This window comes from Aquarana catesbeiana, linkage group LG07 (genome assembly GCF_042186555.1).
Source record: "Aquarana catesbeiana isolate 2022-GZ linkage group LG07, ASM4218655v1, whole genome shotgun sequence".
In the NCBI taxonomy this organism is placed as follows: domain Eukaryota; kingdom Metazoa; phylum Chordata; class Amphibia; order Anura; family Ranidae; genus Aquarana; species Aquarana catesbeiana.
In genome coordinates, this window is record NC_133330.1 from 16,924,894 (window position 1) to 16,947,746 (window position 22,853).

Sequence of the window (22,853 nt, forward strand, 5' to 3'; positions counted from 1 at the left end):
AGTCCTGCTAGCAGCATCTTCGGAGCAGTGAAGGAGCGGAGTGTTACACTGCTCCTTCACCACTCCTGCCCATTGAAATCAATGGGACAGCGCGGCTATACTGCCGGCAAAGCGCCTCAGCAGAGGCGCTTTGCGGTGGTTTTTAAACCCTTTCTCGTCCGCTAGCGGGGGGTAAAACCGTCCCGCTAGTGGGCGAATACCGACATCAAAGCGCCGCTTACAATAGTGGCGCTTTACCGTTGATGCCGCCCCACCCCAGTGTCAAAGGGCCCTTAGCGGCGGGGGGGGGAGAATCAGGGAAAACAAATTTCCCAAACACCTCCTGCTCTCACTCTGGGAGCCATTGTTGTGGACATTTTTATTAATGTATGTTGTCAGATGTCCCCCACAATCAGTTTTGCTGTAATACGCTCATGCGAGCGCGTTCACACATGCAGACGTGGTGGAAGACCATTGGCTGCGGAAACCTTCCCGTGGACACGGCAGATCTGTGTGCTCTTTTAAGGATGTTCGTTTATGCCTCACCAAGGACTGGCCACTCCATGGCGACTGCGTCTACACTCCTAGTAAGCAGATCTGCGTACATGGGAACCATAGCATAACCATACAAATGATGGTTCACTGAGCCATGATAGAGTACGGCTCGCGTCATTGGTAGCGGTTGGGAATGTGCACGCGATCGTGTTCAGAGCCATGTAAGTAGTGTTCAAATTGTGAGACACTTTTGTCTCACCGGATGCTTGCCGCATATGGCTCTGCACACGACGGTCTTCACACGTCACTACTGGAATTCTATTTGAATATATACATGTGTGTATGATTGGTTCTTTTGAAAGAATACAAGTGCCTGATTGGCTGATTCTGAAGCCACCACCTTCCTTTGTTATTCATGTTTATAGTATAAATAAAAGGGAGGCTGCCTATTCTAGGGAGGATTCTGCTAAGCTCAACGTGATACCAGCATCTGTGTCTGTGTTACTTGGAGATATACAAGCGCGCTTTCCAGCATTATACAAGAGAGCTGTATTTTATCTCCTTTAATCTTATAAGGAAAAGCTTTAAATTTCCAGACACCATTTACTGCGGTCCCGGACTTTTCGGAGTAATAGGGAGAGACCAATAACCACTGTGGGCGCCGCAAAGGGGGCGGGTGGTTCACACCTTCAGATCCCCCATAGAACCGCCCGGATCTGAAAGCGCTTTGCCGGCTGAAGAAAAAAAAAAAAAAAAGCAAATAGCAGCCATGAGTTTTGTTTAACCCCTCGTATACTGCGCCGTTCATAAACCTATGTTGGCGGACAAGGGCTTAAAGCATATCTGTTGTCAAAATGTAAAATCCTATATTAATTTCCACATTGTATTTCAAGCCCACTCCTATTAATCTGACCCCATCTTGAAGCTTGTAAAAGTTACCTTGTGAAGATTCCCACACTTGAATTCTGTGACGCGTATTCACTATGTCTTGTGAGTGGGCACTGCTGGGACAAGGATTGGGCAAAAGGGCAGCTGCACAGGGCTCAGTGGTGGTGGGAGGCTCCTCCTCACCACACGCTCATGGTCAGTATCCGGCAACCATTCGGTGGCGGCCTGATGCATCACACTGTGCATGTGTAACCTCCTTCTAGCTGCCAGACAGCAAGAGATTGGCCACGCATGTGCAGTGCAAACTCCATGCCGACCATGGACAGCTGGAGCAAGGGGGGCGGAGAATGGGTGCAACAGCAGGGGGGAGGGGGTGCAGTGTTGCATCCTTGCCGTTGGTGCTGCACAAACCTGCCCCGGGTACTGGCTGTGTCACACATTTCACAGAGCCTGCCTTATGAATTACAGAGGTGGTGAGTGGAGGAATTTCAGGAAGTTGAGTCTATATGTGAAACGTAGAAAGGATGAGAGCGCCTCAACAGTACTAGGAGTCCAGTAGCCAATGCGTTTCGGAGAGTCAGAACTCCCCCATCGAGATTTAAACTGGCATTGATTAAGGATATACCTAGACAAGAAATTTTGCAAGTTAAGGTATTGGAATCAAGGACTATAAACAGGTCACCCCTCCGTGTCCCCCCCCCCCCAATTTCTGCCTCCATTTTAAGCTGATGAAGAGGGAATTCTGAGCCCTGAAACGCGTTGCCCTCTTCTCTGGGATTCATACTAGTGCTTTGGCGCTCTCGTCCTTTCCAGATCCCTCAGACTATTCTAAAATGACCCAGGCGAAACACAGCGGCCTTCTGAATTTGCATTTCAACCTTCGCATTGCTTCAAACTTTTGGTGCAGCACTCCACCAACACATTTTCCTGAACATTTCCTACAATGGTGCATATTCTATCCATATAGGACACCACATACGACGTCCACCTCAAATAGAGATTATTCCAGAAGCACCAAGAATTGAATGCGGCTCTGGAGAGAGAGTCACTCAGCATTGCAGCAGACATTGAAAGGTACAGAACCCACCCTTGAGAGTCGGCCAACCCAATGCAGCGAATACAGAACTAATACCTCAGAGTCGGCCAGCAATGCAGCGAATACAGAACTAATACCTGAGAGTCAGCCAGCAATACAGCGAATACAGAACTAATACCTGAAAGTCAGCCAGCAATGCAGTGGGCACAGAATACACCTGAGAATCAGTCAGAGATGGTGGATACAGAACACAAAAAACTCACACCTGAGAGCCGGTCAGCAACGCAGAGCATACAGAACACACACCTGAGAGTCGGTCAGCAATGCAGCGGATACAGAACACACACCTGAGAGTCGGTCAGCAATGCAGCGGATACAGAACACACACCTGAGAGTCGGTCAGCAATGCAGCGGATACAGAACACACACCTGAGAGTCGGTCAGCAATGCAGCGGATACAGAACACACACCTGAGAGTCGGTCAGCACTGTAGGAGACACAGAACACACACCTGAGAGTCAGGCTGGGTTCACACTATTGTGAATTGGATGCGGTATCACCGCATCCAATTCGCAATAGCAGGAGCTTTTGACTGGCTCTCTATGGAGCGGTTTCAAATATCTCCGCTGCGGCTCCGGTGCGAATTTGCACAGAGGTCCTGTGCGTCTTTTGGTCCATTTTAGGTCCGAATTCAGCCATAAATTGAACGGGGATACACTGGACCCCTGCTGTGAGCCGCATGCGGTGATAGTGTGAACCCAGCAATGCAGAGCAAACAGAACTCACACCTGATAGTCGGTCAGCATTGCAGCAGACAACACAAATCTCATGCCTGTGAGTCACTCAGCAATGCAGTGGACACAACACACACATATGAGAGTCGGTCAGCTCTGTAGGAGACACAGAACTCGCAGCTGAGAATCGATCAGCACTGAAAGAGACACAGAGCATAACCTGAGAGTCGGTCAGCACTGTAGCAGAAATGGAACACATCTGCGAGTCAAGTTAGCAATGCAGAGGACACAGAAACACCTGAGAGTCGATCAGCACTGAAGGAGAAACAGAACTCGTTCCTGAGAATCGATCAGCACTGAAGGAGACACAGATCTCGCTCCTGAGAATCGATCAGCACTGAAGGAGACACAGAACTCGCACCTGAGAATTGATCAGCAATGCAGCAGATACAGAACACACACCTGAGAATTGTTTAGCACTGATGGAGACACAGAACACACACCTGAGAATAGATCAGCAATGCAGCAGATACAGAACACACACCTGAGAGTCGGTCAGCAATGTAACATACAATAATAGACAGGGAACTCACCCCTGAGTCTCGCTGTCCACCAGCAGCCGCACTAGAATGCCGGTCACAGCCACCAGGATGGGGTAATGGTCGACGCTCTCCAGGCCTGCACGATAGAGGAAGAAGAGATATTAGGATAAGCGGGGGGGGGAGGGGCAGAGAGATATATATAGATTTATAAGACACAAAGCCGCATCCCGCCTACTGACCTGGAAGCCGCAGACTGACCACCCTGTCAAAGAGGTTCCTCTCCGCCGTCACCCGGTTCAGCACCTGGTTCAGAAGCTGCAAAGGAATAATAATAAATATCCCATTACTAATGCTGTGCGGCCACAACAGAGGAGGAGCTGGACCGGATCCAGACTGATCGCCCACCATACATCACATACACATCTGCGGACTCGATGTGTGCCTATCTAGGTGTTTGTGTGGTGCTGCTTTTACAATGGGGCAGCAGCGGTAAAGCGCTGCTAGTTTTAGCGGTGCTTTACCGCTGTGATAGCGGCCGCTAGCAGCCGAGAAAAGGGTTAGAAGCGCTCGTGTTGCGTCCCTTCGACAGCATTCATTTCAATGGGCAGGGGCGGTGGAGGAGCGATGTATACACCGCTCCTCCACCGCCCCAAAGATGCTGCTTGCAAGACTTTCTTTTCCTGTCCTGCAAGCGCACCGCCCCAGTGTGAAAGCACCCAGGCTTCACACTGGGGTGGCTTGAGAGGTGCTATTTTTAGCGCTAAAATGCCTAAAAAGCGCCCCAGTGTGAAGGTTGTCTAATGGAAGAGATTGATTTTATTCTCTGCATTGAGGAACACAAAATCCATCCCTTCCCTCCATGTCAGAATGGAGATCTGCCTCGTTTACATAGGCAGAGCTCCGTTCTGTGTCTCTGCCCGACAATCGGCGGGTGCTGGCGGATCGGCTTCTGCTGTAAATAATTACAGCAGAAGCAGCCCGAGGCCCCCTTGCAAGCAGAAGTGCAGAATCATGTATATACACGGGATTCTGCACAAGAGAGCTTCCCTGCAGCAGGAAATCTGCTATGGGGGGGCAGTCAGTAACTGGTTAAAAGCAAGCGATGAAGAGGTGCTGCTTGTCAAACGATCTGAAGAGCGATCCGAACGCAGATCACTCTTCAGAGATCAAAGCACGTGTGGACGAGCCCCAACTGTTCTCTCTATTGTCCATACAAGCTGCACAAGGCATAGTGACAAGCATTACAATAAAAGCAGAAAACAAAATGGCTGCAGTTCGGTCAATGTGTCTCAAATGCGGCCCTGACATCACCAAAGGGCCACACATAATAAAGGACTGTCAGAGACTGCAGACATAATATTATATGTAATGCGATAAAGGCCTGTCAGAGACTGAAGACATAGTATAGGAAATGATGGCCAGAAAGAACATGCATCAGATTTGACTGGAGACTGCTATTACCACTAGGGGCCGCTCAAGTATCAAAAGGGCCACATGTGGCCCTCGGGTCTTAGATTGAGCACCAGGGCTCTATTTTATATCTGACAGAGGAAGTAAGGGTTGGTTGTACCTGGCCAGGCGTCGGAGGAGAAGTTCTGAGGATGAACGGCTCCAGTCCAGGAAGATCTCGGGTACCAAAGTCACAGTCATTTCCAGGACCCCTCAGAAGGCTGACGGACAGGTCGAAGCAGGTGGCACAAACCTTCAGCTGCCGACTGTCGACAAAGTTCCTCTCGAGTCGCTCAGCGGCTTGCTGGATCTGTGGAAAGGAGGAAAGGGTAAGACTACAAAAAGACCCAGATATGCTAGATGCGTTTCCCATCGATCGTTCAGAAATTGCACTGTGGATGTGCGTCTGCATTGCATAGAGAAGCACAGGAAACCAGTGATGACACCACTAAAATAAGGGATGTAATGAAAATAGAAAGGTTTTAGCAGGTAATGAGGTGGGTGGGGGATGGGGGGGGGGGTGCTTCTGTGACCCCTGCAATGCCCTCCCCATTCCACACAGTCGCTTTCCTCTCACCTCTTGGATCATCCCAATGAACTCAGAAAATGCCCAGTTCAGCTGGTTCAGGGCACTGTTCAGAAAGCTGGATGCCAGTTCTGGGTCCCCCCGCAGGAGATCCGCCATGTGGCCCTGCAGCAGGGTGGATGGACAAGGTTCTAGGAAGATGGAGTATAGTTAGTGGAGAGGAGGTCACGCAAGAATGTATGACAGAGTAAATACCACCATCCCCCCCCCCCAACAAGGAAAATACCCATCAACGCACTCTGCAGGCTGGGCAGATTGGCGTCCTCTGGTTTGGTTTCAGCAGGTGCGGCAGTCTGGTGTACCGATAACCGAATCCACAACCCTGAGGAAGAGAGAAGAGTAAGCCGACCTGAGGAGTGAGTGACACCGAGGGCTATATACGGGGGAGCTGTAGAAGGATGGAGCTTCGGGCTATATAAGGGGGAGCTGTAGAAGGGTGGAGCTTCAGGCTATATACGGGGAAGCTGTAAAAGGGTGGAGCTTCGGGCTATATACGGGGAGGAGCTGTAGAAGGGTGGAGTTTCAGGCTATATACGGGGAGCTGTAGAAGGATGGAGCTTCGGGCTATATACTGGGGAGCTGTAGAAGGGTGGGGCTTCAGGATATATACGGGGGAGCTGTAGAAGGGTGGAGCTTCGGGCTATATACGGGGAGCTGTAGAAGGGTGGAGTTTCAGGCTATATACGGGGAGCTGTAGAAGGGTGGGGCTTCGGGCTATATATGGGGAACTGTAGAAGGGTGGAGTTTCAGGCTATATACGGGGAGCTGTAGAAGGGTGGAGTTTCTAACTATATAAGGGGGGGCTGTAGAAGGGTTGAGCTTCGGGCTATAAGAGAGGGAGCTATATACAAGGGTGGAGCTTGGGGCTAAATAAGGGAGAGCTATATAAGGGTGGAATTTTGGGCTTTATAAGTGGGAGCTATGTAAGGGCGTAGCTTAGGGCTACAGAAGGAGGAGCTACACAGGGGTGGGTCTTAGGGTTATAGAGGAGGGAACCATATAAAGGGTGGAGCTTATAGCTGTATAAGGGGGAGCTGTAGAAGGGTGGAGCTTAGGGCTATATAAGAGGGAGCAATACAAAAAAATAAAAGGTGGAGCTTCGGGCTATAGGAGAGAGAGCTATATAAGGGTGGAGCTTAGTGCTATATAAGGGGGAGCTATAGAAGGGTGCAGCTTAGGGCTTCTTAAGTGGGAGCTATACAAGGGTGGCTTTTAGGGTACATAAAGGGAAGCTATATAAAAGGGTGGAGCTTAGGGCTACATAAGGTAGAGCTATATATGGGGGAGCTTAGGGTTATATGAGAGGGAACCATATAAAGGGGTAGAATTTAGACATATATAAGGGGAATCTTTATATAGGTGAAGCTTAGGGCTATATAAGAGGGATATATAAAAAGGTAAAGCTTAGACTATATAAGGAGGTGCTATATGAGGTTGGAGCTAAGGATTACATAAGAGGGTGCTTTATAAAAGGGTGGAGCTTAGGGTTATATGAGAGGGAACCATATAAGGGTGGAGCTATATAAGGGTGGAGCTTAGGGCTACATATAAATATTATATATTAAAAAAAAGAAGCGACATCCACCCAGTGAGATACAGCTCTACCTGAATAACCAACCCCACCCACCCTTGCCACAAACACCAATCCCCCCCCCACCACCACCACCACCACCACAAGCCCTTGGCGGCAATCTATTACCACCTAACCCAAACACCCATCACTGCGTCATCCCCTTCACACCGCCACCTCCGCACTCACCCTCCACAGCCGCACCAGGATCCAGTTTGTTTGGGCCCACGGCCTCTGTTCATATGGCGCCAGCAGACTCTTCATCATACTGATCTGTCTGCAGGGAAAAGAGGAACTCCGCTAAGAACTGTGATCTACAACTGGCCCCATACCATAGAAAATAACAGATTTGTGACCTAGTCTCTGCCAAGCAAATGTGGATGGATTTTTTTTTTTTTTTTTAAAAAGGAGAGAGACTAGGCCCCATGCACAGGTAATCCAACCACTCTTTACATCACACCTGAGCAGGTGTGCGTAGCAGTAAAGTAGGTTTCTTTTTAAAGCTGAACTCCAGGCAAACAGCAAAATACACAGATAAATATATAGGGGCGGTTTTAATCTCAAGACTGCTCATCCAGTCTGGAGATTTGCACAGCCTTGCCACACAGAACAGGTCTGGCATGTCAAGACAACCTAGCTTTTCTTAGCTTTAGTTTATTAACACTTACAGGTCTAGTCCCTCCCCCAGGCTGTGATTGGACAGTAAAGAGAGAAGCAGCAGACTAATGGGCTTATCTCTCTGTCAATCTGCTCTCCCCTCCTACCTCCATGTTCCTTATGAGCACTATAGCACCGATTACCTCCATGTGTCGATTCTCCCTGCCCCAATCTGAGCTCTGTTGTACCAGGATTGCAAGAAGCTAATACCAGGTCAATTTCAGATACCTGTTCTGCTAGTATTTATAAAAAAACAAACAAACGTAATGATATATTATTAAGTATTTTATATCTCCCTAGAAGTCGGCATTCAATAACCTCCATAACATGAGGGTAACTTGTGACTCTCCAGCCGATTCCCAGCTTGCAGAGGAGTTCCTTAAAATTTCTTGCAGCTTTTCTGGCAGTCATGCGACTCCTAGTCTGCACATTTTGCCTGCTAAAACTTGTAGTTCCACAACAGCTGGGCAGTCACAAAGCCTTAGATGCATGGGATCGCAATATCACCCAAACACCAATATCAGTCCGTCTCCCTTTGTATACAGCCATGTGTGTGTGTGTGTGGTGTATATATAGAGCGCACTCACTGTTCTTCGGAGATCCTCTCCACGGAGCGGAGGGAATGGGGGTAACAGACGTAGCTGGCCAGCGCCTGCATGAGGGAGTCTTTGATGTCTGCAGGATAAAGAACATGAGAGAAGTGAGGATACAGATACCAAAACTAGGAAGAAGGAAACTACGGGAGAGAGAGACCACCATTCCAATAAACTCTGGAGAGGTCAGTAACAGCCGATTAATATATAAAGACATTTAAAAACGAGAGAGCTGTGGTCTATGAATATTATGACATGATTTCTATTATTTTATTAGATGGATAATAAATGATCTCTCTCTAGATAGATAGATAGATATATATATATATATATCTATCTATATATATATATGAGAGAGAGAAGGAGATATAGATCTCTCTATATCTCTCTCTCTCTATATATATATATATATATATATATATATATATATAGATATATATATCTATATATCTATATATCTATATATATATATATATATATATATCTCTATCTATCTATCTATCTATCGATCTATATATAGATATATCTATATATATATAGATATCTATCTAGATCTATATCTCCTTCTCTCTCTCTCTCTATATATATATATATATATATATATATATATATATATATATATATATATATATATATCTCTGTGTGTCTCTCTCTCTAGATATAGAGAGATATATATATATATATATATATATATATATAGATATATATATATATATATATATATATATATATATATATATATCTATATATATATATATATATATCTCTCTCTATATCTAGAGAGAGAGACACACAGAGAGATATATATATATATATATATATATATATATATATATATATATATATATATATATATAGAGAGAGAGAGAGAGAGAGAGAGAAGGAGATATAGATCTAGATAGATAGATCTATATATAGATCTATATATATATATATATATATATATATATATATATATATATATATATATATATATATATATATAGAGAGAGAGAGAGAGAGAGAGATATAGAGAGATCTATATCTCCTTCTCTCTCTCATATATATATAGATAGATATATATATATATATATATATATATATATATATATATATATATATATATATATATATATCTAGAGAGAGATCATTTATTATCCATCTAATAAAATAACAGAAATCATGTCATAATATTCATATATATATATATATATATATATATATATATATATATATATATATATATATATATATATATATATATATATATATATCAAATCTATCTATCTAGATATATCTATATTAATTATCTATCTAGAGATCTCTCTCTCTCTATATATATCTCTCTAGCTATATAGATATAGATCTCTGTCTATCTAGATAGATAGAGATAGACACACACACACATACATACATATACACACACACAGTGTGCATAAGGCCTAAGAGTTTGGTAAATCCAAAGTTGATTGTAAATAGAATGTACAGCCAGATTGTAGTGCGTTTTGTGATCTTAATGCCATTCATGAACCAGAAATGAATCCAGCAACAAAAGGTTTCCTTTTGTGATGACGACCCCCCCCCCTTCCCAAAGTAAGACCAACACATGGAAGTGCTCCTTTCCTCTGAGTTATTAATCCCTATTTATTATCCAAAGTAATTTACATTCAGAGTTCTGGGAGCCGCAGCGCATGCACACTTACCTGTCCCCACAATACGTGAATCAGCAAAGTGTTTGGCCAATATGGCGGCCAGGCGAGTCAGCGTATCCTCATAACCTGGCAAGACAGAGAAATATTCATGGTCATGGAAACTGGAAAAAAAAACAACATAAAAAAGGAATCTCCCTGTAACCTGCTCCCTTCCAGGACGAGTGTTATCTGTTACAGCCAAAACCCCCACCCGATGCCCGACTCCCATCAACAGTGCTAGTTCCAGGGCACACGCGTCACTGACTGCGAAGCTGCAGGGAATAAAGCTTTACCTGGGAACTAGCACCCCTTTACCTGTGCAAGGTCGATGCGGCTCTGGCAGGTTCTCTGTATTCCAGAGAAATGCACACTAAATAGGTAAGAAGACACTGGGGGTTGATTTACTAAAACTGGAAAGTGTGGAATCTGGGAGCAGCTGTGCATAGGAGCCAATCAACTTCCAACTTCAGCTTGTACAGTTAAGGTGATTGTAAAGTCTCGTTTTTTTTCTTATAAAAATAACATGTTATTTTATCTTCACCTGCCCTGTTGCAGTGGATTTGCACAGAGCAGCCCAGATCCTCCTCTTCTCGGGTCGCTCTTCAGTGCTCCTGGCCCCTCCCTCCTGTTTAGTGTCCCCACAGTAAGCAGCTTGCTATGGGGGCACCCAAGATGAGTCACAGCTCCCTGTGTCTATTCAGACATGGAGCCCCGCCCCCCTCCCGATTGGCTAGCCGACATTGACTGACAGCAGCAGGAGCCAAGGGCGCCACTGCGGTGTCTCAGCCAATCAGGAAGGAGAATCTCGGACGGCTGAGACACTCATGGACAGAGAAGGACATCAGGTAAGTGTTGGGGGAGGAACTGCACACAGAAGGTATTTTTTCTTAATGTATAGAATGCATTATGATAAAAAAACCTTCTGCCTTTACTACTCCTTTAAGCTTTGACAAATAAAATAAAAAAACCTTTAAGCTGATTGGCTACCATGCAGAGCTGCACCAGATTTTGCACTCTCTAGTTTTAATAAATCAACCCCACAAAGTATTAGTGGCCATATGTCCAGGACCTCTATGTACCCCGGAGCAGGGGCGGACTGACCATTCAGCCACTGCCCGAGGGCCCCGGGCCACTAGGGGGCCCCATCAGGGTTGCCAGCCTCAGTAAAACCAGGGACAGTATGTAAAAGTCTGTTTTTTTTTACATCCGTCTCCGAAATATCCCTTACCGACATCCTTTTGGTCTGAAAATTTTGAGATTATAGCTGCCCCACCTCTCCAGTACCTTCTCAGCCAATAGAAACATGTCTGTGTATACTGTGTGTACATGTATGTGTATACTGTGTGTGTATACTGTATGGCCCCATTAACTCTGATTGCCCGGGGGCCCCATGAGTTGTCAGTCCGCCCCTGCCCCGGAGACTCAGCACACTCTTCTGGACAATCTGGCTGTTCATAGACACTGAAGATCAAAACCAGAGGGACACCTGCTTGTGCCGCTAATATACAGAAAAGGTCCCCAATATAAATAATGACTTAAAGCAGAACTCCGGAATAAGAAAATATTATCGAAAAATAAAAAAGCTGTGTGTATGGTTATTGGAATCTCGTTGATCTTTGTGTATTTCTTGTGGGCATGGGCAGTCATTGGGTTCTGGCCACTCCCAGTCCTGCCCAGCTAAACAACGCACTCCCATTGCCCTTCTTTAGCCATGCCCCTTACACATCTATAAATGCTAGCATGGCATGCTAGGGAGGCTAGGGAGAAAAGCATGCTGGGAAACGTAGTCCTAGCACTGCTGCTGGGTCTACAAATGACAAAGGAAAAAGGTCTGGTGTCACCCGCAAACCACCTCCATCCCAATATATTCAACAAAAAACAGGAAATCGCCCCGGGACTTTAAATGAGGTGAATGCGGTTAGCCAACAATTGAAAGAGTAAATGCAGTTTCAAAATTTATTAAAATAGTCATGCAAACATACACTTGAATCACAGCCAAGCCACCGAAATGATACATACAGTAAAAAATGTCATTACACATATCAAGGTATAAAATGTAAATTGCAGAGTACCCATGCATAAAATGTATCCCAGCGCGTTTCGCAAGATCATACTCGCTTTATCAGGAGTAATGAGTGTCCGGCTCTGGAGCTGAGGAGGCAGAGGAAAAACCAACCCAACAGAGCACAAACGGGGGGGCAGACATGGCCGAGATGAGGGAATGTGATGCTCATTACTGTCGCCTCTGGGTATCAAGCAATTGGTAGTCTGATCCAGCCCTAAATGAATATAGGGCCATGCGTTTTTGGACCCTCTTGACTAATTGTCATGATACCATGTCTGTGTTGAGACTTATTTGGTTTATTATACCCCCTACAGATGTACTACACATGCATCTACCCATGATGAAGCGAGCATGGTCTTGCGAAACGCGTTGGTATACTTTTTTTATACTTTTTTTGTATGTATCATTTCAGTGGCTTAGCTATAATTCATGTTTATGTTTTCATGACTATTTTAATAAATTTTGAAACTGCATTTACTCTGTCAATTGTTGGCTAACCGCATTCACCTCATTTAAAGTCCTGGGGCGATTTCCTGTTTACTGGGTCTACAAATGGGGTGAGGGTAGAAAGAAGAATGCGCCTCCTACGTTCACACTCTGCACATCAGGAATGCGTGCAAAATCGCTATCCAGCACGCACAGAAAACACGCTGCCCTTTAGCTCATGTGCAGCGATGCCATTAATTATTAATGACACCCCCTTTCTGCTGCAATCAGTGGAAGAAATCACCGCTCCAGACAGGCGCATAGACCAACAGCCACTCCACAGATCAGCAGGTGCCGACCCGATTAGTGGTTGCGGCAATGGGGAGGCAGAGATCAAAGGCTGGCCAAGCACTCCATCAATGTAGCATATAAAGTTTATTTGAATCTTCAAAGTGTATAAAGTACAGACATCACAGCTCCAAAATATGGACAAAGGCATATTTTTACGCGTTTCATACAAAACTTTGCCTAATTATAACCTAGAGTGTTATGATTCAGCACATTTTTATGTGAAACGCATTAACTGTCCTCTGTCCATATTTTGGAGCTGTGATGTCTGTACTTTGTCCATATTTTGGAGCTGTGATGTCTGTACTTTGTCCATATTTTGGAGCTGTGATGTCTGTACTTTGTCCATATTTTGGAGTTGTGATGTCTGTACTTTGTCCATATTTTGGAGCTGCGATGTCTGTACTTTGTCCATATTTCAGAGCTGTGATGTCTATTTGAATCTTCAAAGTGTATAAAGTACAGACATCACAGCTCCAAAATATGGACAGAGGACAGTTAATGTGTTTCACATAAAAATGTGCTGAATCATAACACTGTAGGTTATGATTAGGCAAAGTTTTGTATGAAATGCGAGAAAATGTCCTCTGTTCATATTTCGGGCCTGTGATGGCTGTACTTTTATACACTTTGAAGATTCAAATAAACTTTATCTGCTACATCGCTGGAGTGCGCCCAGCCTTTCATCTTTACCCTCATTCTGCTGACACGTTTTTGCACACACCAAAATGCATGGTGCCGCACGTTTTTTTGCAAAAGGGTCAGGGACTTAATTTCTCTCACATAGGGCAGTCTATTGAAATGAATGGGCTGCCCAATAGGCGCATGCCCCATCACACCTGCATGGTGGGAACAGAGTCTATATCACGGCTACCTTCCTGTCCTCCTTTTTTCAGGACACTTTACAACCTAAAACTACGGTGAAGTGACTTAAAAGCTTAGAGTTATTTATTAAAGAGGGTGTGTGAGTGTTCTACTTCAGACACATTAGTGCCGCCTGTTCATTGGGCTTTAGAAGAAAGCTTTGGCTGCTGACATGAAGCTGCTGAATGGACAGAGGAAGCCATGCTTCACTCATTCTGAGGGTAAGGTCCATATGTTTGCAGCATCACTCTCAAACTTGACTGCGGCTATAGCAGAAGCTAATCTGGTGGATATTTTAAGAGGAGATTCCCCCAGGCCTTTCTCAGGTCTCATACATGTCAATACGAGGCACCCCTTAGGCATTCTTCACACCTGCTGAGCACTCCCTAATGCCCAGGGCTGATAAGTGCAGGGCAACCAATATAGGGGATACAGGCAGTACTCCTGTACTAGGCCCCATGGGCCCAGGGCCTGGCAGGGGCTTGCCTTTGGGTATCCTCCATTCTACTGACTTCTATTCAGACCCTAGTACAAACAGTTTTAAGCCTCGTACACACGGTACGATTGTTGGCCAACCGAGCGTCTGATTTTTGTCAAAAGGACGTGTGCCAGGATCTTGTCTTGCATACCAACCTTACACAATTGTCGCACCACAAACACGAATGTAGTTAATTTCTACCAGGAATTTCAGCTCTTGAGCACCACCCTTTGGGCCCCTTCTGCTAAATTTGTGTTTGGTGAGCACCGATTCCGAGCATGCGTGTTTGTACTTTCAACTTTTGAGTGACAGATTTGTGTATTGACCATACGAAAATCAGACGTCAAGCCGCTGCCCGCCGAAAATTTACCAGCCTGTCATCCAACATTTAATAAATACATACAAGCACTGATGATGTTTGGGCGATAATACATTAATGTTCCTGCCACCTGCTATCACAGCAACTGTTTACAACTACAGGAAGCTATGTATGTATGTATGTATGTATGTATGTATGTAGAGTTTCTAGTGAGTTAGGATTATGCTAACTGCTGATTAGGTTTTAGACATTTGCAGAGAGACCACTGATTCAACACAGGAGCCCTTCTCTACAACATGCTGGCAAGAGATAAGCTTTTCTACTCAGGCTGTGGCTTTCACCTTTCAAAGTACCCCTGGAATATATATACACATACACACACACAATATATATATATATATATATATATATATATATATACATACACACACACAATATATATATATATATATATATATATATATATATATATATATATATATATATATATATACACATATACACACACACACACACACTTTATTGTCAAAAATATTGGGACACCTGCCTTTTCCCACACATGAACTTTAATGACATCCCAGTCTTAGTCCGTAGGGTTCAATATTGAGTTGGCCCTCCCTTTGCAGCTATAACAGCTTCAACTCTTCTGGGAAGGCTGCCCACAAGGTTTAGGAGCGTGTCTTTGGGAATGTTTGACCATTCTTCCAGAATGGTGTTGGATGAGAAGGCCTGGCTCGCAGTCACCGCTCCAATTCATCCAAAAAGGTGTTCTGTCGGGGTAGGTCAGAACTCTGAGCAGGCCAGTCTAGTTCCTCCACCCCAACTCGCTCATCCATGTTTTATGGACTAAGACCTGGAACGCCATTAAAAAGTTCATGTGCGTGTAAAGGCAGGTGTCCCGATACTTTTGACAAGCACTACTGATGATACTACAAGCATCAATATGTGTATGTATATATATATATATATATATATATATATATATATATATATATATATATATATATATATATATATATATATATATATATATATATATATATTATTTTTATTCTTTCAGATGGGTAAAAAAAAAAAAAAAAATAGCCATAGCCTTCCTTCTCTACACTCCCACTGCCATTCATATCAATGGATGCAGCTGGGTGGTACCTGGAAGCTCCTCCATGCTGCTGACGGGGCTGAAGTAGTTTTTAAGGGCGTTGTAGCTGTTCATGGCCACATTCAGATAGTACTCCGGCATGAAGGCGAAGAGAGATCCAGTTCGATCGGCATGCTCTATACTGCGCAGGCACACTTGTAGGAGCCAGTATATATCCTCCATCTTCTCCTACAAGAGGAACATCAAATGACAACAAGGTGACCAATCTAATAAGTAAAATCAACTATGTGAACTTTATTCTTTAGAGGCCCTCCTATTCTTTCTGTATTGAACTGTATTCTAATTGTACTGTACCCCTTTTTATTGTGAAGCGCTACATATACTGTTGGCAAGTATATCAGAAAAAAACCGCGCCAATCCAATAAGTCAGAACAGCAGCCAACACTACAAAGCGACTAGAATTGTGCACATAAACTATATATTAAAAGTGTAGCGCTAAAAGATGGAAAAATAAATGTAAAGGTATAGAGCAAAAAAGATATCTATTTTAATTAGAAAAGTAAGTGACCTTATCTGATCCCAAACCTGAAAAGTATGTGTACTAAATGGTGCAGTGAATAAGGATATGGCATCCTAATGACAGCAGACCTGTGAAAAAATATAAAAGCTCTATCTTGTCAGAAAGAGTACAAAAAACGAAAAACATAGATATATTAGTAAACAATCAAAACTCATCTGTGGTGAGAAAAATGAATGGTGTCTAAAAAACGTCCACAATGCAAGTGAGGAGATGTGCCTCCCAAATAAATCATAAAAACATAATAAATTAGTCCATATTATGTATGGCGTGATCGACTCAAATTGAATCCCAGGCAGGTAACATCACAACTACACATCCGAATCTGAGTAAGGGATGGAATACTCTTACCGACTTGGGTGGACTCACAAGCCGTTGGCGGTGAGTCAGTAAAGCTTGTACTGTCTTAAGGTGAATGACAGTGTCAGGACAACTTGTACACCGAAAGGGTTCCTCTTCAGATGGGGGGGCCCGGATCCTGCCCCAAAGGGTCTGCACAATCACCGTCTGTCTCAGCATGCATGGACCATATATGAAGAAAAAACAAGGAGCCTCCACATGGTGTAAATCCAAAGATTATTTGTTCAAATAATATTTATTGGATCATTCAAGATCATCAGGCAATCCATAAAAATTCAAAAATAGGCAGAATCGATTCCAATAGTACAAAGTAAATAAAAATTGGTAAGCGTGGTAAAAGTGGCTGGGTACAGCAAAGAAACCCGACCGGTTTCGTCTACAAAGACTTCGGCTGGGGTATATGCCATCCCGCCACCTCCACGCTTATATACATTCATAGTAATGATTTCCTACAAACAGCTGTTACAGCATCGTGCGCGCTGACTTCCTGAATACAAAGCGTGCGTTCCATACGAAATCACATGTGAACCACTTAGCCAATAGGGAGACAGAATGATAGCACCGCCTCTATCCACCAAGCCTCGATGTGGATCCCGACACGTTGTGCGCACTCCTTGGATAGAGGAGTCCGTTCCTCAGTTACTCACCCAATCGGATTCAACGCCATATGACGTACACACGACCTCCATCATGTGACAGCGTCTGGCATACCGATAGGTGTACATCATTGTATTGTACCGGAAGTAAAACACACATCACAAAAGGCTATTGAAACGCAAATGCGTTCCAAATGGATCATTGAGGGTTTCTATTAGGACGTGATATATTATATAACTAAGCTGAATGGTGATCATTATAATCTCCCAAAATGGATATATAAACCTAAATTTAAAATGCAAATAGATAACCCTGTTAATTAAACTCCAATGTACATTCTGGAAGTCAATAGGCATTAGGCTACATTATAAACAATAAAACCAAAAAGAATTATTTTAAAAGGCGTTAGCCATTCTTATACTAAAATATAATTATATGCCTTAATACCCATCTAAATCATATTAGGTCATGATACATGGGAGGTAAATGCCCCCTAGAGAAACAAGGAGACATATTACAAATACATAATTTGACAGCATGTCTCTCATAGGTATAAAAAGTAAACTAAAAAAATTTTAAATATATAAAATGAGCATAACAGTAAATGTAGAACTAATCGCTAAAAGTGTAAAGCCGCCATACACTATTAATTGGAAGCAAAACCCAAAAGTACCTAGCACAAATATAACTGATTTGGAATAACCCGTATAAAGAGTAAACCCAAAAAAAAGAGAGGAAATAGATGAAAAAGTCAAGATTGGTTAATGAATGAATTGATATCCCACTCAACGTTTAACCCATGTGGCGTAAAACATCTTAGTTGGTATATCCAAAAAGTTTCGAGCTTTGATACTCCTCTTATACATGGCTCCCCTCTCCAGTGGGGGATAAATTTGTCTATTATTTGGAACTTAGTGCCAGTGGGATCTCGATTGTGACAAGCTAAATAATGATTGGGAACACTATGATTTGTACGTCCTTTTTTAATAGATTTAATATGTTCATTTACCCTTATAGCAAAAGTACGAATGGTCCTCCCCACATACTGCTTCCCACAAGGGCAAGTGATGAGATACACGATATACCTCGTGGAACATGTAACAAAGTGTTTAACAGAATAATCTTTCCCCGTGGTGGTTGATCCAAACGTATCAATCTTCCGGGATTGAAGTGTATTATGTCTACACACCCTGCATTTTCGACAGGGAAAACAGTCGACAGTCGGAAAATATATAGATTTTTTTCTTCAACCGTTAGTGAAATCCACACCATCTTATTTAAGAGACACTAAGGACACCATTGCTAAACTTGGAAGTGTTACATACAGTAAGGATCTTATTCTTGCCACAGCAGATGTTAAGGCATTGTATACTTGTATACCCCACAATGTAGGATTTGAAGCGGTTGACTCTTTCCTCTCTAGGAATGGTATGATTCCGGGCACTCAGAAGAGGTTCATTATGGATTTATTATGTTTTGCCACCAAACATAATTACTTCTGGTACAGTGGAGATTTTTATCTCCAAAAAAAGGGGGTAGCCATGGGTGCAAAATTCGCCCCTAGTTTGGCCAACATATTTATGGCCAAATGGGAGGAGGATGTCGTCTATGCCCTAGACCCGCCACAATTGAAGTTGTGGGCTAGGTATATTGACGACATCCTCCTCCTATGGGAAGGAAGTATGGAATCTCTGGATGAATTTATACGGTTCTTGAATAACAACCAGATTGGGATAGAGTTGACTTATGAAGCCAGCCAGTCGACCATCCACTTCCTAGATTTAGAGATTTCAGTGGTTGATAACCATCTCACCACCAAAACTTTTTTCAAAGCCACCGATCGGAATGGTTACATTCCGATCGATAGTTGCCATCACGCAACGTGGCTGAAGTCTATTCCCCGGAGTCAGATGTTGCGGATTAGACGCAATTGTTCAAAGCTTACAGATTATTTCGACCAAGCTAACCTGTTGAAGTCGAGATTTATGGACAAAGGGTATGATGCATCAGAGATTGATGAAGTGATTCATAATGTCTCTTTGGTAGATAGAAGTTCACTTATCTTGGAACAACCGAAACCCGTTGTAGAAAACAAACATAAATGGTCCTTTCTCACGAATTTCTCAATTCAACATAAACAGGTTAAGGATATCGTCCATAGACACTGGAACGTTTTAAAAAATGATATCGTCCTTGGACCAGTTCTCCCTGAACAAGCAGGGGTGATTTACAGGGGTGCTATGTCCCTAAGGGGACAGATTGCACCTAATGTAACTGACCCCCCAATAGTTCCCTCTTTTTTCCAAAATATGAAGGGTTTTTTTCCCTGTCGAAAATGCAGGGTGTGTAGACATAATACACTTCAATCCCGGAAGATTGATACGTTTGGATCAACCACCACGGGGAAAGATTATTCTGTTAAACACTTTGTTACATGTTCCACGAGGTATATCGTGTATCTCATCACTTGCCCTTGTGGGAAGCAGTATGTGGGGAGGACCATTCGTACTTTTGCTATAAGGGTAAATGAACATATTAAATCTATTAAAAAAGGACGTACAAATCATAGTGTTCCCAATCATTATTTAGCTTGTCACAATCGAGATCCCACTGGCACTAAGTTCCAAATAATAGACAAATTTATCCCCCACTGGAGAGGGGAGCCATGTATAAGAGGAGTATCAAAGCTCGAAACTTTTTGGATATACCAACTAAGATGTTTTACGCCACATGGGTTAAACGTTGAGTGGGATATCAATTCATTCATTAACCAATCTTGACTTTTTCATCTATTTCCTCTCTTTTTTTTGGGTTTACTCTTTATACGGGTTATTCCAAATCAGTTATATTTGTGCTAGGTACTTTTGGGTTTTGCTTCCAATTAATAGTGTATGGCGGCTTTACACTTTTAGCGATTAGTTCTACATTTACTGTTATGCTCATTTTATATATTTAAAATTTTTTTAGTTTACTTTTTATACCTATGAGAGACATGCTGTCAAATTATGTATTTGTAATATGTCTCCTTGTTTCTCTAGGGGGCATTTACCTCCCATGTATCATGACCTAATATGATTTAGATGGGTATTAAGGCATATAATTATATTTTAGTATAAGAATGGCTAACGCCTTTTAAAATAATTCTTTTTGGTTTTATTGTTTATAATGTAGCCTAATGCCTATTGACTTCCAGAATGTACATTGGAGTTTAATTAACAGGGTTATCTATTTGCATTTTAAATTTAGGTTTATATATCCATTTTGGGAGATTATAATGATCACCATTCAGCTTAGTTATATAATATATCACGTCCTAATAGAAACCCTCAATGATCCATTTGGAACGCATTTGCGTTTCAATAGCCTTTTGTGATGTGTGTTTTACTTCCGGTACAATACAATGATGTACACCTATCGGTATGCCAGACGCTGTCACATGATGGAGGTCGTGTGTACGTCATATGGCGTTGAATCCGATTGGGTGAGTAACTGAGGAACGGACTCCTCTATCCAAGGAGTGCGCACAACGTGTCGGGATCCACATCGAGGCTTGGTGGATAGAGGCGGTGCTATCATTCTGTCTCCCTATTGGCTAAGTGGTTCACATGTGATTTCGTATGGAACGCACGCTTTGTATTCAGGAAGTCAGCGCGCACGATGCTGTAACAGCTGTTTGTAGGAAATCATTACTATGAATGTATATAAGCGTGGAGGTGGCGGGATGGCATATACCCCAGCCGAAGTCTTTGTAGACGAAACCGGTCGGGTTTCTTTGCTGTACCCAGCCACTTTTACCACGCTTACCAATTTTTATTTACTTTGTACTATTGGAATCGATTCTGCCTATTTTTGAATTTTTATGGATTGCCTGATGATCTTGAATGATCCAATAAATATTATTTGAACAAATAATCTTTGGATTTACACCATGTGGAGGCTCCTTGTTTTTTCTTCATACATGGTCCATGCATGCTGAGACAGACGGTGATTGTGCAGACCCTTTGGGGCAGGATCCGGGCCCCCCCATCTGAAGAGGAACCCTTTCGGTGTACAAGTTGTCCTGACACTGTCATTCACCTTAAGACAGTACAAGCTTTACTGACTCACCGCCAACGGCTTGTGAGTCCACCCAAGTCGGTAAGAGTATTCCATCCCTTACTCAGATTCGGATGTGTAGTTGTGATGTTACCTGCCTGGGATTCAATTTGAGTCGATCACGCCATACATAATATGGACTAATTTATTATGTTTTTATGATTTATTTGGGAGGCACATCTCCTCACTTGCATTGTGGACGTTTTTTAGACACCATTCATTTTTCTCACCACAGATGAGTTTTGATTGTTTACTAATATATCTATGTTTTTCGTTTTTTGTACTCTTCTGACAAGATAGAGCTTTTATATTTTTTCACAGGTCTGCTGTCATTAGGATGCCATATCCTTATTCACTGCACCATTTAGTACACATACTTTTCAGGTTTGGGATCAGATAAGGTCACTTACTTTTCTAATTCAAATAGATATCTTTTTTGCTCTATACCTTTACATTTATTTTTCCATCTTTTAGCGCTACACTTTTAATATATAATATACTGTTGGCGCTATATAAATCCTGTACAATAATATTCTTGTGTGGAAAAACATTGTTTCCAATTTTTAGAGAGATTGTGTCATCCCTCTCATTGTAATACAGACCCCATCAAACAATTAAAGGCTGTAAGATCATTTACCGTATATACTCGAGTATAAGCCGACCCGAATATAAGCCGAGGCACCTAATTTTACCATAAAAAACTGGGAAAACTTATTGACTCTAGTATAAGCCTAGGGTGGGAAATGCACAGCCACTTTAAGTGGAAAAGAGGGAAAACAATGCCCATTTGCAGCCTCACTGTGCCCATTTGCAGCCATAGGTCCCCCCAACTTCAAACTTGGTAGTTAAGGGTTTCTAGATGCCCCCTAGCTGCAGCCAAAATTTGGGGTCTCTGGACTCAAAGGGTCCCGAAATGGCATTGCTGCAGATGGACACAGTTGACCGACTTTGGGGCCCTGTATCTCGGGGCCACTTGGTGCTAGGAACCCCAAATTTGGTGTGCAAACCCAGTGGAACTAGCACTACAATAAACCCATACCTAAAGCTGGGGTTCCTAGCACCAAGTGGTCCTGAAAAACGGGGCCCCAAAGTCGGTTTGGAAAATGTCAAGCACTTTTCTGCAGCAGAGAAAGACATTTTTCGAACCGACTTTGGGGTTTGCACACCAAACTTGGGGTTCCTAGCACTAAGTGGCCCCGAGATACGGGGCCCCAAAGTTGGTTCGGAAAATGTCATTCTCTGCTGCAGAAAAGTGCTTGACTCGAGTATAAGCCGAGGGGGGCATTTTCAGCACAAAAAAAATGTGCTGAAAAACTCGGCTTATACTCGAGTATATACGGTAGATACTTTATGCATGAATAGCTCCAACATCCATATTGCAAAGGCAAGAATCAGTGTCATGAAAAATCAAAAATACATTTCTTTC

General features: G+C 43.0%; 1 protein-coding gene across 1 annotated transcript in view; it reads right to left on the reverse strand.

Annotated features, from left to right (window-relative positions):
• Positions 1-3,654: 3,654 nt before the first annotated feature.
• RNF123 (ring finger protein 123) overlaps positions 3,655-22,853 on the reverse strand; it is a gene marked incomplete in the record, with an annotated part of 52,225 nt that continues 33,026 nt past the window's right edge. The window contains 11 exon segments of the mRNA XM_073591690.1: positions 3,655-3,810; positions 3,914-3,992; positions 5,247-5,333; positions 5,335-5,433; positions 5,701-5,840; positions 5,948-5,986; positions 5,989-6,031; positions 7,469-7,556; positions 8,524-8,611; positions 10,212-10,286; positions 15,849-16,026. Coding sequence (XP_073447791.1) covers positions 3,722-3,810; positions 3,914-3,992; positions 5,247-5,333; positions 5,335-5,433; positions 5,701-5,840; positions 5,948-5,986; positions 5,989-6,031; positions 7,469-7,556; positions 8,524-8,611; positions 10,212-10,286; positions 15,849-16,026 — 1,005 coding nt within the window.